The sequence below is a fragment of the Tiliqua scincoides genome, chromosome 5 (assembly GCF_035046505.1).
Source record: "Tiliqua scincoides isolate rTilSci1 chromosome 5, rTilSci1.hap2, whole genome shotgun sequence".
NCBI lineage: Eukaryota > Metazoa > Chordata > Lepidosauria > Squamata > Scincidae > Tiliqua > Tiliqua scincoides.
Genome location: NC_089825.1, coordinates 83,644,185 through 83,659,020, shown reverse-complemented (window position 1 = coordinate 83,659,020; position 14,836 = coordinate 83,644,185). Strand labels below are relative to the sequence as shown.

The window sequence follows — 14,836 nt, the reverse complement described above, 5'->3', positions numbered from 1 at the left end:
CGTTGGGAAAACCTCTGTGAAGTTCCCCGATGCTTTAAACTGCTTCCGGGAAACCAGAAGCATAGTTTCTGCTCCCATCAGGAGCCTCAGAAGCTTCCGCAAGGTCCTAGCAGCTGGTGCCTGGGGCTTTTGCCCCATCTGTGGTAGATCCACTGCTGCCAGAGGTGCCCCCAAACTGCAAAGCTGATCCTTCATGGGGAATGCAACCCCATCCAGAACAAGCGGGCAATCTAGTTCCTGGATCACAAATCTCAGATCAAAAGTACCTTAGACTTGTCCACGATTGGATGCCATGATCCCATACCATACTTAATTTACATACTCAGGTGAGTGTAGGGAACAATCCTTGTTGCTGTTTGGCTTGGCCATTCTTATAGTGGTGATTGGGGTGAGTTTTGTTGCTCTTTCTTTTCCCCACACTGGATAGGAGGAAGTGCCAGGACCAAACTCTGGCTAAAAGTAAGCTCCAACTTCCCACATTATCTGATTTGTTTTATGGTAAGTAATGGCAGATCTGACTTGGCAATTGCTTTTTGTGGAGACATATCTAGGGAAGATGCCTGATGGCTTGACCTAGTTGCAGTATGGTAGCGCTGATGCATCCATGATTTTGCCTCCTGTCTCTGCAAAACTCATGCAGTTTACAAGTAATTGGTGTTGCAATGTATTAGTGGCCTCGGTTGCCTTAACTTGGAGGATACTTATGGGTTATGTCAGTGGTTTTCAAACTCTCATGAAGAGTTTGAGCCATTCTAAGTGCTTGTGGGGGCAGGGGGAGGCAGCGGCATGACCCCCAAGATTGCGCCACTCAGGGGGGCTGCAGGGGCTTGGGTACACTTACCAGAGCCTCCTGCAGCCTCCCAGGGGTGCGGGGTGCCCTGCACGACCTTCTGCAGGGCTCCCTGCAGCTGTGAAAGTGAAAGCGGAGCTCCACTTCCACTTTAGCGGAGGTGGAGCACGATTGCTCCGCTTTTACTTTCACAGCTGCAGGGAGCCCTGCAGAAGGTCGCGAAGGACACCCCGCACCCCTGGGAGGCTGCAGGAGGCTCTGGTAAGTGTACCCAAGCCCCTGCAGCCCCCCTGAGCGGCGCAATCCTGGGGATCGCGCCACTGCTTCCAGGCTGCCCCCACCCCTTAAGGGGGCAGAGGCCAGGGCCCACAGGCTGGGACGTCGCAACGCCCCAATTTGAAAAGCCCTGGATTATGTAATTTAAAAAGCCTTAAACTGACTTGAAGTTGTCACCCCTTCAGGACTGAAACCAGGTCAGAGGAAAGTTTTGTTCACTTGCTTTAAAAGAAATGACAAGCGGGAGGTGAAGGTTGCCCAGTTGGCTGGATCAGTGGCTGAGATGTCCTCTTATCACCATGGAGAGGTAAGTAAATGAGGGTTGAGAATCAGGTCGAGATCAGCAGGCAGTACTGAAGTTTTGAAACTTAAGTTGGGCCAGTCTGCTTTATTATAGTCTTGTTGGGCAAAGTGTGTTCACATAATCACAAACTAAACTGCCTTGTCTTCGCTTCAGCGATTGTGCTTTAAGGCTGCTGTCCTATACGCACGTACCTTTATCTAAGTCCCACTGAACACAGTGGGACTTAGACATACATATCCTGCTCAACCGCAAAGGTATTGAGCAGTGTACACAAATTCTACATGTTAAAAAGGGGGTGAGAAGAACTAAAGCGATGGCTTTCTCCTTTACTTGGAGGGAAGTGATGACCCATCAACCTCTGGCCAGTGTATCCTTCGCCTTGCCTCTATAGCCACAGGTCAATTAACCTTGCTCCAGCTATGGAGCAATGGTCATGTCAGGATGAAGTAGGCTCTCAGCAGTTGTTGAATTTCTGTTCAACGGCCGAGGCCAGACTAGTCTTTTCCTTGCTGGTACTCTTACTGCTTCCTTAGACTTGGATTGTTGCATTTATCACATTATTTACGATCCCAGCCTTATTCCCCCTGCCAGCCCCTCCAAATCTATAACACTATTTTGGCTGTGCTCAAAGAGGAATGTTTGTGCCATTAGATATTGTGTTTTTGTTTCAGGCATCACTAATGATGACCATTATCAATTTGGCTCAAAATTTTGTGGGTAGCAACAACCTTAACCTGCTTCAACCCATTGGTCAGTTTGGCACCAGGCTGCATGGTGGGAAAGACTCTGCCAGCCCTCGATACATCTTCACAATGCTCAGGTTAGTAGCAGTAGCTGTACTTTTCTTGGAGTTGACTAGGTGGTTATAGTGGCTGTTGAAACATTTACGGTGACTTAAAGACGTGCAGTGAGTTAATATAAGCCTGTTTTAAGTCTAATCTCTTCATATGGACTGGACGTAGCAAGTCCTGCTGCAGGACATTTAGTAAAACGATCCTTGATCTCTTTTCCCTATTTGGCAATTCTGCTATTTCTAGGGTTCTTGTCACAATGTTTTAAGCAAATGTCACTTTTTTTCCCTAGCCCTTTGGCACGGCTAGTTTTTCCAACGGTGGATGACAGTGTGCTAAAATTTCTATATGATGACAACCAGCGGGTGGAACCTGAATGGTACATTCCAATAATTCCCATGGTGCTAATCAATGGTGCAGAGGGCATTGGGACTGGCTGGTCATGCAAGATTCCCAACTATGATATCCGAGAAGTGGTGAATAACATTCGACGCATGCTTGATGGAGATGAACCACTACCAATGGTAATAACAAATTGTGGGCAACCACATCCAAACAGGTCAACAATTTTTGAAAGGGAAATAATGGCTAGGATAGGGGGGGACAAGGCATGGTATTGTATGCTATAGTCTTGGGTCCGCTGAAGATTTCTTCTCTAAAAGCAGTAGTCAGTGAATGTTTGACAAGCCTTATGGTGAATATAAAGCTTTAAATGAGGGTTTATATTTAAAAAATTTGAAAACAAAATTGATAAGTGTTACCCATCCAGAAGATGGTTTTGCTACTCTCCATGGAGTCCTGTCATTGTCCTGTTCTCTCTATACAATCAAACCCCTCATATTGCTTTGTTGTCCTTCACTGTTATAGTTTGTGGCCAAAACTTCATACATCGTAGCAGAGAGGTTGGGATGGTCTTGCTGAATCTAGATCACATTCTGCAGCCTTAAGAAATGTATACAGTTCTGCTCAAGTTTTTGGTTTGGCCTGCTCAGTTACTATCTCCATGTTTTAGTTCCCTAGTTACAAGAATTTCAAGGGTACCATAGATGCGCTTGGGCAAAGTCAGTACCTTGTCAATGGGGAAGTGTCCATTCTTGATTCAACCACCATTGAAATTTCTGAGCTTCCTGTCCGGACATGGACACAGGTAAGACATGCTATAATCTTGTGTTATGCTCTTTAAACAATTGATATTCAGAAGGTCCACACTTAAGAAAAAAAGGTAAACTAGATATGATGGTCTGTGTTATTATCTTCACCTAGGTATATAAAGAGCAGGTTCTGGAGCCTATGCTGAATGGTACAGAGAAGACTCCCCCACTAATAACTGACTACAAAGAATACCATACCGACACCACAGTCAAATTTATAATAAAGATGAGTGAGCAAAAGCTGGTGGAGGCAGAGGCAGCTGGTCTCCACAAGGTCTTCAAACTGCAGACACCTCTTTCCTGCAACAACATGGTAAGCAAAAATCCAGCTCTTAGGGTGTAAGAAAATAGGTGGTGGGTGTAGAGGGTACATCTATTTGTTCAGGCATAAATGGAAGCAGGAGGTGTGGTCTGGAGGTTGCACTGTGGCTGTGGCCAGGGAAGCTAAGTGGAATCAGTTCCCATCATGCCTTTGGATGGGAGACCAGAAGTCACTGTCAAAGCCATTGTGAGAGAATGGAACTGACAAGCTGCTGTGACATGGCAGAGGAGTGTATGGCAAGAATAAAAACTTGAGAACCTGGGCATGATTTGTAGCTACTGTCTGCCAAAACTCGGAAGGCATGAGAGCTGTGCAGCTAAGAAAAGACTGGCACTGCGAAGGGAAATGAAGGGTTCCATGAGATTCCACACAGAACAATGCTTGTAAAAACCCCATTTGAAACATGGGGTTTATGGCCAACCTGCCAATGTAAACCACCTTGATTCTATAAGAAAGACAGTATAGAGATTCTGAAACAATAAATGAACCCAGATGGGACCTAGAAAGGTGATAAGACAAGATTTTTCATTGCAATCTTTTAGTTTTTCTGTTTTGCAGAACCTCAGTGAAATTGAGGATTCTGAAGAAGGCAGGATAAATCTGAAACTAGAAAGACAAATCTTCCAATTTCTGCAACAGTTCTGGCATAGGGAAGAGGCCAAGTGTCGTATCTGCATAGCTGACATGGCAGCAAATGTCTTTAGTTATGAAGTCTTTGTCAGTCCAACTTCAACTGAAGCTTTTGTTGGTTTCAGCAATTAATTGATTAAAGTTTGTCATCTCGCTTTCAAAAAATGCTTCCTAGTTGAAGATTGATATATTATCCAGTTGCTAGTGAACTCTACAATTTGCACCAGCCTTGTTATGTCCTCAAATGAGTGGCTAGTCAGCCTGCCCACTATCTTCCGTTAAAGCCACCTGAAGAATATCAGTTGCCTGAAAGAAATGAGTTGGCTCTCTTCAACTTGCTTCTTCTCAGTGGTTGTTTTACAAAACTGACTTATAAAAATATTTATGCACTTGAACAGAACAACAAAGAAATAGAACAGGTTAATGGTAATTCTTTACCTGGCCCCAAAATAGTCAGTCTAGCTTTTCAGAGCCCACCCACACAGACGTTGATGATTGTGACATCTGGAGCATTACTTATTATTTCAGGTATTGTTTGACCATGTTGGCTGCCTGAAGAAATACGAAACTGCAGAGGATATTCTTCGGGAGTTCTATGAGCTCAGGTTGCGTTATTATACCTTAAGAAAAGACTGGCTTGCTGGGATGCTGGGTGCAGAGTCTGCAAAACTAAACAACCAGGCTCGCTTCATCCTGGAAAAGATAGAGGGCAAAATTGTGATTGGTAAGTCTTGTCAGAGTTCACTCAAAGTAAGCAAAAAGGTACGTGCAAACATTCATTAGAAGAATGTTTGCACGTACCTTCTTGCTTACTTTGAATTGGAGTCAATTCCAAAATTGGAGTCAATAAATCCAGTCTTTTTTAAATTATTTACTTTTGTGCTAACTTGGTAGGGAAGGATAAGAGAGTTAAAAGTAAACTGATTAGATGTGGCTTTTCTGTTCATGGAAATCCAAGTTGACCTTGTGCCAGTCCTGGTGCCAAAATGCTAAGTGGGGGGGGGAGGCTTCCTTTTGGCTTTGTAAGAGTGCTTGTTCACCTGGGCTCATGCCATGTGGTAACCGGAAAATGTTTTTGATTTTAGAGAACAAGCCCAAGAAAGAATTGATAAAGGTCCTTATCCAGAGGGGTTACGATTCTGATCCAGTGAAGAAATGGAAAGAGTCCCAACAGAAGGTATTAGCAGCCTCGGCCTTTTCCAGTTACTTCAGCAACTTCTGACCCCAGTTTCAATCTTCAAGTTCTCTGACTCATTCATAGCAAGGCTCCCAAATTAAGAGAACGTGGTTTGGGAGCAAGAGGGAAGCCTGTGCATCAACCCCAGTTGACTAAAACAAGGCCCAGTCAATGAGCAAGCACTTCAGGAGATAGGATTTCCAGTCATCCAGCTCTTCCAGTGCTATTTCTGTGTAAGCCAAAATGCTGGTGAGCTGCCATACTCCACAGGGATTCACCTAAAGCCCCTGGGGAATGAGGCAGACTTTTGGGAGCTTCAGGGGATTCCTACACTTCCTACTTTCAGCAGTGAGAGCTACCATATAGCTTTCCATTCCCACTGCTTTAGCAGATGCTACAGCATGGAAAAATGGGGCTTTGTCATGACTCTCATTATGCCTTGGGACCTCCCTACCAATTTAAGGCAGAAAGGTGACCCCCCCCCAGTATAGTATGCACAGCTAGCATGGTTTGTCAGCATTGCTGTCTCTCCCAGTGTTGCCTCATTTCACCTCTTGAGACAGAGAGGTGATACCAGATAAGAGCCTGTGTTTTAGACCTCTTAACAGCTAGGAACTAATGTATAGGAGGGAAGCCACTGCTTTTCCAAATCAAAGAAAAGCATGGGGAGATGATCACCACCACCTCAATCTGAAAGGCTAGGAAGCTGTGTTGTGTTGCAGGTAGCCTCAATCGCTACTAAGAAATGACCTGCTTTTTTCACTCCCGCTCCAGACCAATGATGATGAGACAAGTGAAGAGGGAGACAGTGAAAAGGAAAATGAATCGGCTACAGCCACTGGGCCAGATTTCAACTACCTTCTAAACATGCCTCTCTGGTATCTAACAAAGGAAAAAAAGGATGAGCTGTGCAAACAACGGGATGACAAAGTAGGTGGATGATGAGCTGTAGGCTTGAGTGGTGTCAGCATTGAGGACCCAGATGTGCCTTTAATTGTTTCTCATTGGTCCTCCTTAGGAAACTGAGCTGGAAAACCTGAAGCGGAAGAGTCCTGATGACTTATGGAAAGAAGATCTTGCTGCCTTGGTTGAGGCTCTTGATGTATGTGACCCTTGGGCAAAAAGACCAACTAACCAGTTTCTGGCTTTTATTGATTGCTCCATAGCAGGGGCTATTCTTAAGTTGAAGTGTGTATGTGCTCACATGTACATATGCACATTCAGAGTGGAGTTCTGTGATCCCAGAGGATCTGAAAGAAATATAGAAGAGATGGCCGATTGGGGCCAAGGGCTATTAATATGTTCTAAGATAAATCTCTGAAGGAAGTGCCAGGGAGCAAAGAGATCCTGGTGACGCTTGTTTTCTGGTATCCATTAAAAAAAAAAATGAAGTAGAGGCTTGGTGTCTATTCCTGCTCCTTCCAAAAAGTGTTCCTTGCTGGATGGGAAGCAGTAAAATTAAGCATTGCAGAATGTTAGTTCTTTGGCTTACTTTTGGACTGTCGTCCTCTAGGTTCTAGAAAACAAGGAAAAACAGGATGAGATGATGGGAACTGCTGGCAAGCCTGTGAAAGGGAAAGGAGGGAAGTTGACAGTGAAGAAGCTGCAACTCAAAGAAATCATGCCCTCTCCACATGGCAGAAGAGTCATCCCCCGAGTGACTGAGCAGATGAAAGCAGAGGCAGAAAAGAAATTAAAAAGAAAAGTCAAGGTAAAATAGGAAGTGTTCACATGTTAGAGATGTGTGTATTTTCAGTATTTGTAATGTATATAGGGTTTTCTTTCCTGTGCCTTTTAAAATACTTATCACTTATTCACTCTAGTGACCAAATTATTTCTCCCTTGTTATTTGTAGACTGAAAAACCTGAGCATGACGGGAATCAAGAAGGAGATTCTCTAGAGACTGAGAAGGAACCGAAGACCCTTAAACAAAGATTAGCAAAGAAATTTAAAACAGAGTCAGGTAAAAACTGCTTATAAATGTTTTTAATTTTCTTTGGTGGTTTTGCCTTAGAAGGGTCTGGGTTTATCTTGTTCCCAAAATCAGAGTGTCTTCAATATTCATATTAAGCACAGGGTGCAAGAAAGTAGAATTTATTCATATGACATTAAACTTCTTAAAACATTTAAAAGATGCCAAGGAACAATCCACACTGCCATTCAAGCTAGTAAAAAAAGAAAAGAAGAAGAATCCATGGTCTGACACTGAATCATCAGAAGAGGACAGTGGGGAGCTTTTGCCTCGTACAAACATCCCACACCACCAAGCTGCAGGTGGGTTTTCAAAAGGCATTAAAAAGGAACTTAAGTCTTTGGGAGGGAGGCCAAAAGAGTTGGCTCATTACTGCTAAAACCTTATCCTAAATTTGACTCTGCTTCATTTAGCAAACTATGTATTGAATTCGGATTCTGACGTCAGTGGTACAGATGTGGAACCTCATGCTCGGGAGGAAATGGCGGACAATGCGCCTTCTGAAGAAAATGCAGAGGTTCCTGCTGCAAAGCTAAAGGCTGTTTCTAAGTGAGTTTCTGAATATGCAAAAATATTCAAACCAGGACAGCAAACAATATCTTTGAGGGTTAATCAGGATTGACAAAGAAGCGTACAAGATTTTGAGCTGCACAAAATTAAGAATGTAGGAGTCAGACTAGTAAGCAGTACATCTGAGTGCTGTCTGCGATGATGGTGAGGATTCTATGAGGTTTCAGGCAGGAGTTTTCTCTGCCCTGTCTGGAGGTGCCACAAATTGAACGGGTGCCTTATTCTTGCACAGCAGTTGCTCTTCCACTGAGCTGTAGGCCCCTCCTTATTCATTGGGTTGTCTGGTGAACTCAGAAAAAGTCAAGAAGGGAGAGAAAGATGTTGCTAGCCTTGGCATTATCAACATGTTTTACATGAGAAACACTTTTGTCTTTTGTTTACTATGCAGTCTGATTTCGTAAATATTGATATGCTCTCAGTTTTCCCCCCCCCTTGATTTGCATATTTGCTCAGCAAATTGTGTCAGTTCCAAAGCATGTGAGTGTCATGGTTGTGTCTCCTAGAACATCTCATAGAAAAAGCAAACTTTTGTGGAACATTTGGATTTTAAAAGTCCAGAGTCCAACCATAGGATTGCAGAGAACCCAGGACTCTTCTGCTTCATACTGAGTGTTCTCTATTGATTACAGTGCAGGCATATGAAAATGAGGACAAGTACATTTCTGAATATTGGCTCTGTCTTTTAGGAAAGCCAGGGGACAGGAGGTTAAAGGAAGACTGCCAGAACATCAAAGTACTATCTCAGGTAAGTGTATCACTTGATTTAAACCATTCTGATCTAGTCTGCCACAGCTGAAATCTCTTCCCACGAATTAGCTTGTCAGATTTGCTTGACACAGCCAAATGCTTCCCCTGTATTTTGGATGCATCATTATGCTTTTAAACTGCTTGACTGATCTCTATTATAATGGCAAAATCATAACAAACCTGCATGGAAATGGTAGGTTCAGGGTTGTCATCAAACATGACATGGCTGCAATCCTATACACACTTACCTGGGAGTAAATTTCAAAGAACACAGTGGGACTTACTTTACTGTTAATCAAGTTAGTAGATACCTCTTGCTCTTTCCAACATTACGTCCAAATGATTGATTCTGTATTTGTTTGAATATTTTGCATGGCGTAATGTGCATTCCTTAGCAGCAATAGCTAGTAGTTGTAAACAAACTTAGCAATTTTCACAGTGGTTTCTTAACCCGTTACTTTTCAGTCTCTGCAAGATTATAGGTGTCACTAAACTGCTCTGTTTGTTAACCCCCTTTTCTCTCTACCCCACTGCACAGAGCATGCTTGCTCTTTTCTCTCTGTAGCCCATAGCTCTGTGCACATCACTTCCCTTCCTCTTTTTGTTAAGTCTCTGCTTGTGTACGCTGGTGTCTTAGGCATAGGTAGGTTCTGTAGCGTGGCAGGCTGTGTCTACCAGGCTGGGAAAGCTGACACCAAATTCACCATGCACTTCTGACTCTAAGAAGAGAAGAAGAAGCAAGGCAGACAGGATGATGTAGGGCAGGGGTGCTCACACTTTTTAGGCTCAAGAACTACTTTGAAACCCAGCAAGGCCCAGAGATCTACCAGGGGGGAAGGAAGTGTCTGACAGACACCCCCTTTAATGCATGGAGCCCCTGCTGGAGTCTAGTCAGTTTCGTCAGTTTTGTTGCTGCATGCCTGAAGAGCAGCTAAAGTGTCAGTTTCAGTGTCAGTTTAGTGTCAGCTAAATATGTCAGTTTCGTCTAGTCACTAGACGAAACTGACATATTAACAGTTTGGAGAGACAGGGCTCCGCGATCTACTCATTTTGCCTCGCGATCTACCGGTAGATCGCGATCCACCTATTGAGCACCCCTGATGTAGGGATTCTCCCATCTTCAGTTCCTTTCTGATGAGCTTGAGTGAGCCCTGGATATTTTCACAAAGATGTGAGGAAGGGCCACAAACAGCAGGAGTGTTAAAATTCCCTCAGGGGCTGCAAATACAGTAAGGGCCTTCTTATGAGCAGGCCTGCCCTGGGAGCACATAGTAACATCTGCATTACTACTACCCCTCTCTTGACTCAAGCAAACATCTCGTCTCCACTCATCCATTTTATGCAATTTGTAGAAATTAAAGGCCTGAGAGCAAAGTTGAAAAAAGCTCAGGATTCAAACAATCTGGGTCCCTTTTGTTTACTGGAGATGTTTCTGTATTAAAGTTCATGTTGAGGACTATGATGAAGCGAAGTCAGCTTTGACAGCCTTCTCTCTGCCTGCCGTTCAGCCAGTGAAACCCATACCCAAAAAGAGGGCTCCAGCCAAGAAAACAAAAGGTGTTGCTGGAGGTAAGAACTGTTTTGGAGGTATGTGCATTTGGAGCCAAGTATTCCAATGGCATTACTACTGAAATGATCAGAAGGCTTTCTCATATGTGACCTATAGGTAACTTCAGATTCTGTGCAAACAGAAAATGCATTGAAGAGGTTCACAGTTTCACTGTGCTTAGAAAAGAAGAGTTGGAAAGGACACAATGAGTCATACTGAACTGCTTATTCTGAGGCAAGGATTTTGTAAGCAGCCATCTTTAGACCTGAAAACTTTCAAGGAACATGGTTCCACAGGCTCTAGGAACAATTGTTCCATCACTGAATTGCTCTTTCAGTTAGACTGCAAGGAGAGACTTCTTGGCAGAGGAACTAAAAGTTAGAGATTAGAGGCATGAATGACCAACCCAGCCAGCCTCATTTTGTTGTCTTGGGGATTCAGGTAACAATGTGGGCTAGAAGATTGTTATTACTCCTTGGCTTTCTTGTTTTAAAAAAATATCTGATCGGAATCCTCCATATCCATAAAGCAAGTTGTATTGCAGTTGTTTAGTATTCTTGTTCAATTGCCAGAAGACCAGGACTTTGTAGGAAACCATCAAGCCAGAAGAGAGCATTCTTTCACTTTTAAGTCTGTTGCTGATAAAAAATATCCACAAAAAAATTGTGCAGCTTTTGCTGCTGACAATTTAATATCCCATTTTCACAGTCAAGATACTTTTCAGCACTGGTTATAATACCGCTTCCACATAAAAAATACCATGTTTCCTAAAAGGTATGCTTCAATTTTATCAGCTGTTGTCTTGAGCTGTGCGCAGGGCACATTCAGACATTGTGTTCCTGGGGATGAATCCTGTATACACATCCCCTTTCCTTCTCTTTCCTGCTCAGTGTAACAGAACAATTCCTGGATTGAAATCAACCCAGTATTTTTTGTTATGCCTAAACTGGCATACTGGTTTGAGCTAGCCCTCCAAACCAGAATTGCAAATCACAGTTTGATCTTGGTTTGAAGGGCTTGCTCAGACCATAGTTTACTGTGGTTTGTGAGATTGGAAAACATGGCATCTGAATGCAACCACTGTCTTGACAAATGCCAGAATCAGTTCTGTGGCAGTGGCTTAAAAATGTTGCTTGGGCAGACCCAACTTCCTGCTAGAAAGAGGCAAAGGGTCTGGTGGCAGCAAAGACCTGATGGATTTCTCTTGCTTTTTAGATAATCAGCCTTCCATTATTGATGCTTTGTCCAAGAAAAAAACAATTGCAAAACCCAGGAAGGCAACAGAAGTTAAGAGTTCAGATTCCTCCACAGACGGAGCAGCTTCTAAGCCATCTGCACCTGCCCAGATAAAGAAACCTGCCAAAAGGAAGCCGTTCTTTTCTTCTTCCTCTTCCCTGGACTTGGATTCTGACTTTGGCCCATCAGTTAAAAAATCAACAGCAGTTAAGGTCTGCTTGCCCCACATCATGTTCCACTCTTCTAGTCCCAACACTGCAAGATGGGGAATAATTTTGAAGAATTATTTGGTCATACTGCTCCGCTTTGCCCACAGTGTTGTATCATGAACACTTATTATACTGTATTTATATACCACTTTTCAACAAAAGAGTTCACAAAGTGGTTTAGAGACAAAATCTATTAACGAAATGTCTCTGTCCCAAAAGGGCTCACAATCTACTTTGGGTAAAATAAATTTATTTTACCTGTCTCTGGAAGTCCTGGGTAAAATTAGGCATTTTTATATATGGGAACTGCTTAGGTCTAGACTTGCAGGGCCTCAAGCTAGTTGATATATGACAAATGTTTTAAAACGTAACCTAATCAACCCTTTTTGAAAGGGGGGGGACCTGGTTTCAGAGAGGAGCATAGAAATACCCTAAAAGCAATGTAAGAATGCTTAGAACAAATGTTGCTCTCTTGTGGGGAAGCTGATGGTGTCTATCCCTGTATGTTGAATTTCTAGCATATGTTGGGATCTTACCAGTTTTCTTCCATTGCTTTGCAGAAATCCAAGAAGGTGGATGAGTCATTCTCCATTGAACTAGATTCAGATGAAGACTTGCCTGGCCCAGCTATACCCCGTGAAAGGCCAGGTCGGGCCAAGAAGCCTGTCCAGTACCTGGAAGAGTCAGATGATGATATGTTCTAAGATATATGGGCTGTCTGAAGCCAGTCACAAAATTTGCTGTCAGACACAGCCTAGTAGTTAATTTTCTCCCCTCAAAACTGCACAGCAGGTTTACTAAATATTTTTTGTGAGATGCCCCTGCAAAAGAGCTTCTCTGTTGTGAATATTAATACAGTATAGCTTTTATCAGGCTTACCCTTGGGTATTCCATTTCACAAGATGATATATTCATGGGGGAAAGAGTTGTGTTCCCTCCCCCTTTATCCTCTGAGCCTCTTAGTATGGGGCCCAACCTTCACTGGGTCAGTGCCAGCGGCTGCTACGCTACCCCAGCAACCACCGTCACAAAACCGCCATAAGACACTCCTGCGGTGGTAAGTTTCTCTGCCAGCAGGTAGAGCAGCTTTTCAGGGCAGAACTGGGGGGGGGGGTGCAGAAGCGACAAAGACGGCAATAGGCTGCTGCTGTATCCTATGCCCCCTCTCAAGCTTGGAGGCCCTGCACGGCCCTCAGTTTTGCACCAGCAAAATAACTGCTGCAGCTCTGAGGAGACCCATTGGGACCACTGGAGCTTTATCCACGGTATGGGAACAAATGTTCTCTTATCCCAAGAAAACTCTGGCGCCTGCCCCAGGACCACAGGATACAGCAGCACTGTTGCCCCTCTGGGTGCCAGGGCAGCAAAAGATTGGGCTGCCTGTCTGGTTCCATAAATTTCGTGGGGTAGAGTCACAATAGGGTGGTAACACAGGGCACACGTAGGACCTCTTCTTATTGAGAGGGCACAAGTAGGACCTTGTCCCATCTGATTGGAAGGGTGTGTGTGTATACATATGTACATACATATGGTGCAACAGATGTCAAGTGCTTTCTATAGCCAGTGCTTTGTTGATTGTGCTAAGCTTTTATCATTGTTCTGTCTGTCTCTAAATATTTCTTTTCCTTTTTTAAATATTCTTCCAACTGCTGCTTTTATATTTGCTTAATAAAACCTGTTTCTTCTTGAAGGTTGTGCTTTTCTTGGGTATTTTGAACAAAATGTACAGTACTGTATTAGGAATACTGTCTCTTCCATAGAAGTGAAGATATCCTATATCCTTCTTGCAAGAGAATTTAGATCAGGACCTGAAAGCCAACACCATCAAGCCCCTGGGAGCCACCATTAACTTTCTTGTGAAAGAAGACCTGTTCTAGCCACCCATACATTAGACTCTTCTGACTGGGGAACCATTTGGAACTTGAACCTTGAGTCTCCAGTCTTTCTCCAGAGCTTCCTTTGAGCCTTGGAAAATAATCCCATTTGTGTCTTAGAAGATAGCATTTAACTGGTAGCATTACTTTTAGCCAAGCTTGTACCAGAATCGAATGCCCTTCTGATGGCTCAAAAGCCAATTCCAGTAAGCTGGTTCATTCCAATGAAACATGCAGAGATGTGGCAGGCAGGTTCCCACTAGACAAGGGAACTGTAAACCTTTCATTATTTGTGCAATCCTCACAACATACAATTTTGAAATTCATGGATTAGGCTGTGTCTCAGTAGAGAAATAGACACTTCTCTATGGGTAGGTAAAAATTATTCTGTCTTCAGGTTCTAGAAATCTTTTATACCTTTTTAAAAGATGAAGTCTGAGTGCAATACAGTCTGGGATACTGTCTGGCAAAACCCATTGGCGTGGCCCCTTCCCCTCCACCCAATGTTGATCATTAAAATGACATTCCAGGACCCAGTATCAGTCAGACTAAAGTGTGTTTATTGGAAAGCAGTCAAGTGTGGAAAGAGCTGTCAGATTTTCCACTGGGATGAGGGGGTGAGGGTGGAGGTGGAGAGGGATGACTCTGCATAGACTCAGCCAACACTTTTAGTTTCCTCTCTGCTGTGCTATTTAAAGGCCCTTGAGTTGCTACAAAGGATCCCAGTGAATGAGTCTGTTCCAGATTTGAAAACATCTTAGAAAGCTGGAGGTTGTAAAACGATTCTGTGTAGGCAGGAGCTGCTACAGATGCCTTGTACAAGCGGCCAAAGAACATTAGACCCCAGCCTGGACATCTTTTTGCACACTGGACAGATTTCCTTTTAAACTGGTGAAGATAGTTGATGCAAGAAAACAGCCTTGTTTTAAATGGGATAGTTTCTTGAAATAATGCTACTGTATTTAGACTGCATTGATCTGATGAGATGCTTCCACTCTGGAAATTTCAGATGTATAATATCAGTGGTATATAATATCAGATGGCCTGTTTTACTATAGGAACATGCCTGAAAGTCATGGGAAGCTTGCACCAAATTAGACCCCTTTTAGACCCCAAACTTTTAGCACAAGTGCAGATGTAGGGAAGTTAATGAGCCCTTACTATTGCCAGCCCCATAGACTTCCAAGTTAAGATTCAGGTTCACAGAGTGTAGAGCAGCCATTTTCATGAGTTTGTG

The 14,836-nt window shown here is 43.4% G+C and overlaps 1 protein-coding gene across 1 annotated transcript in view; it reads left to right on the top strand.

Annotated features, from left to right (window-relative positions):
• Positions 1-13,373, top strand: part of TOP2A (DNA topoisomerase II alpha) — a 35,546-nt gene extending 22,173 nt beyond the window's left edge. The window contains exons 19-35 of the mRNA XM_066631343.1: positions 1,252-1,373; positions 2,042-2,190; positions 2,454-2,685; positions 3,174-3,308; positions 3,425-3,625; positions 4,793-4,988; positions 5,350-5,441; positions 6,216-6,371; positions 6,460-6,543; positions 6,955-7,152; positions 7,297-7,405; positions 7,576-7,716; positions 7,828-7,963; positions 8,671-8,729; positions 10,175-10,300; positions 11,496-11,728; positions 12,286-13,373. Of these exons, the coding sequence (XP_066487440.1) occupies positions 1,252-1,373; positions 2,042-2,190; positions 2,454-2,685; positions 3,174-3,308; positions 3,425-3,625; positions 4,793-4,988; positions 5,350-5,441; positions 6,216-6,371; positions 6,460-6,543; positions 6,955-7,152; positions 7,297-7,405; positions 7,576-7,716; positions 7,828-7,963; positions 8,671-8,729; positions 10,175-10,300; positions 11,496-11,728; positions 12,286-12,429 (2,513 nt within the window). The 3' untranslated portion in view covers positions 12,430-13,373. The remainder of the gene's footprint in view (positions 1-1,251; positions 1,374-2,041; positions 2,191-2,453; positions 2,686-3,173; positions 3,309-3,424; positions 3,626-4,792; positions 4,989-5,349; positions 5,442-6,215; positions 6,372-6,459; positions 6,544-6,954; positions 7,153-7,296; positions 7,406-7,575; positions 7,717-7,827; positions 7,964-8,670; positions 8,730-10,174; positions 10,301-11,495; positions 11,729-12,285) is intronic.
• The last annotated feature ends 1,463 nt before the right edge of the window (positions 13,374-14,836 follow it).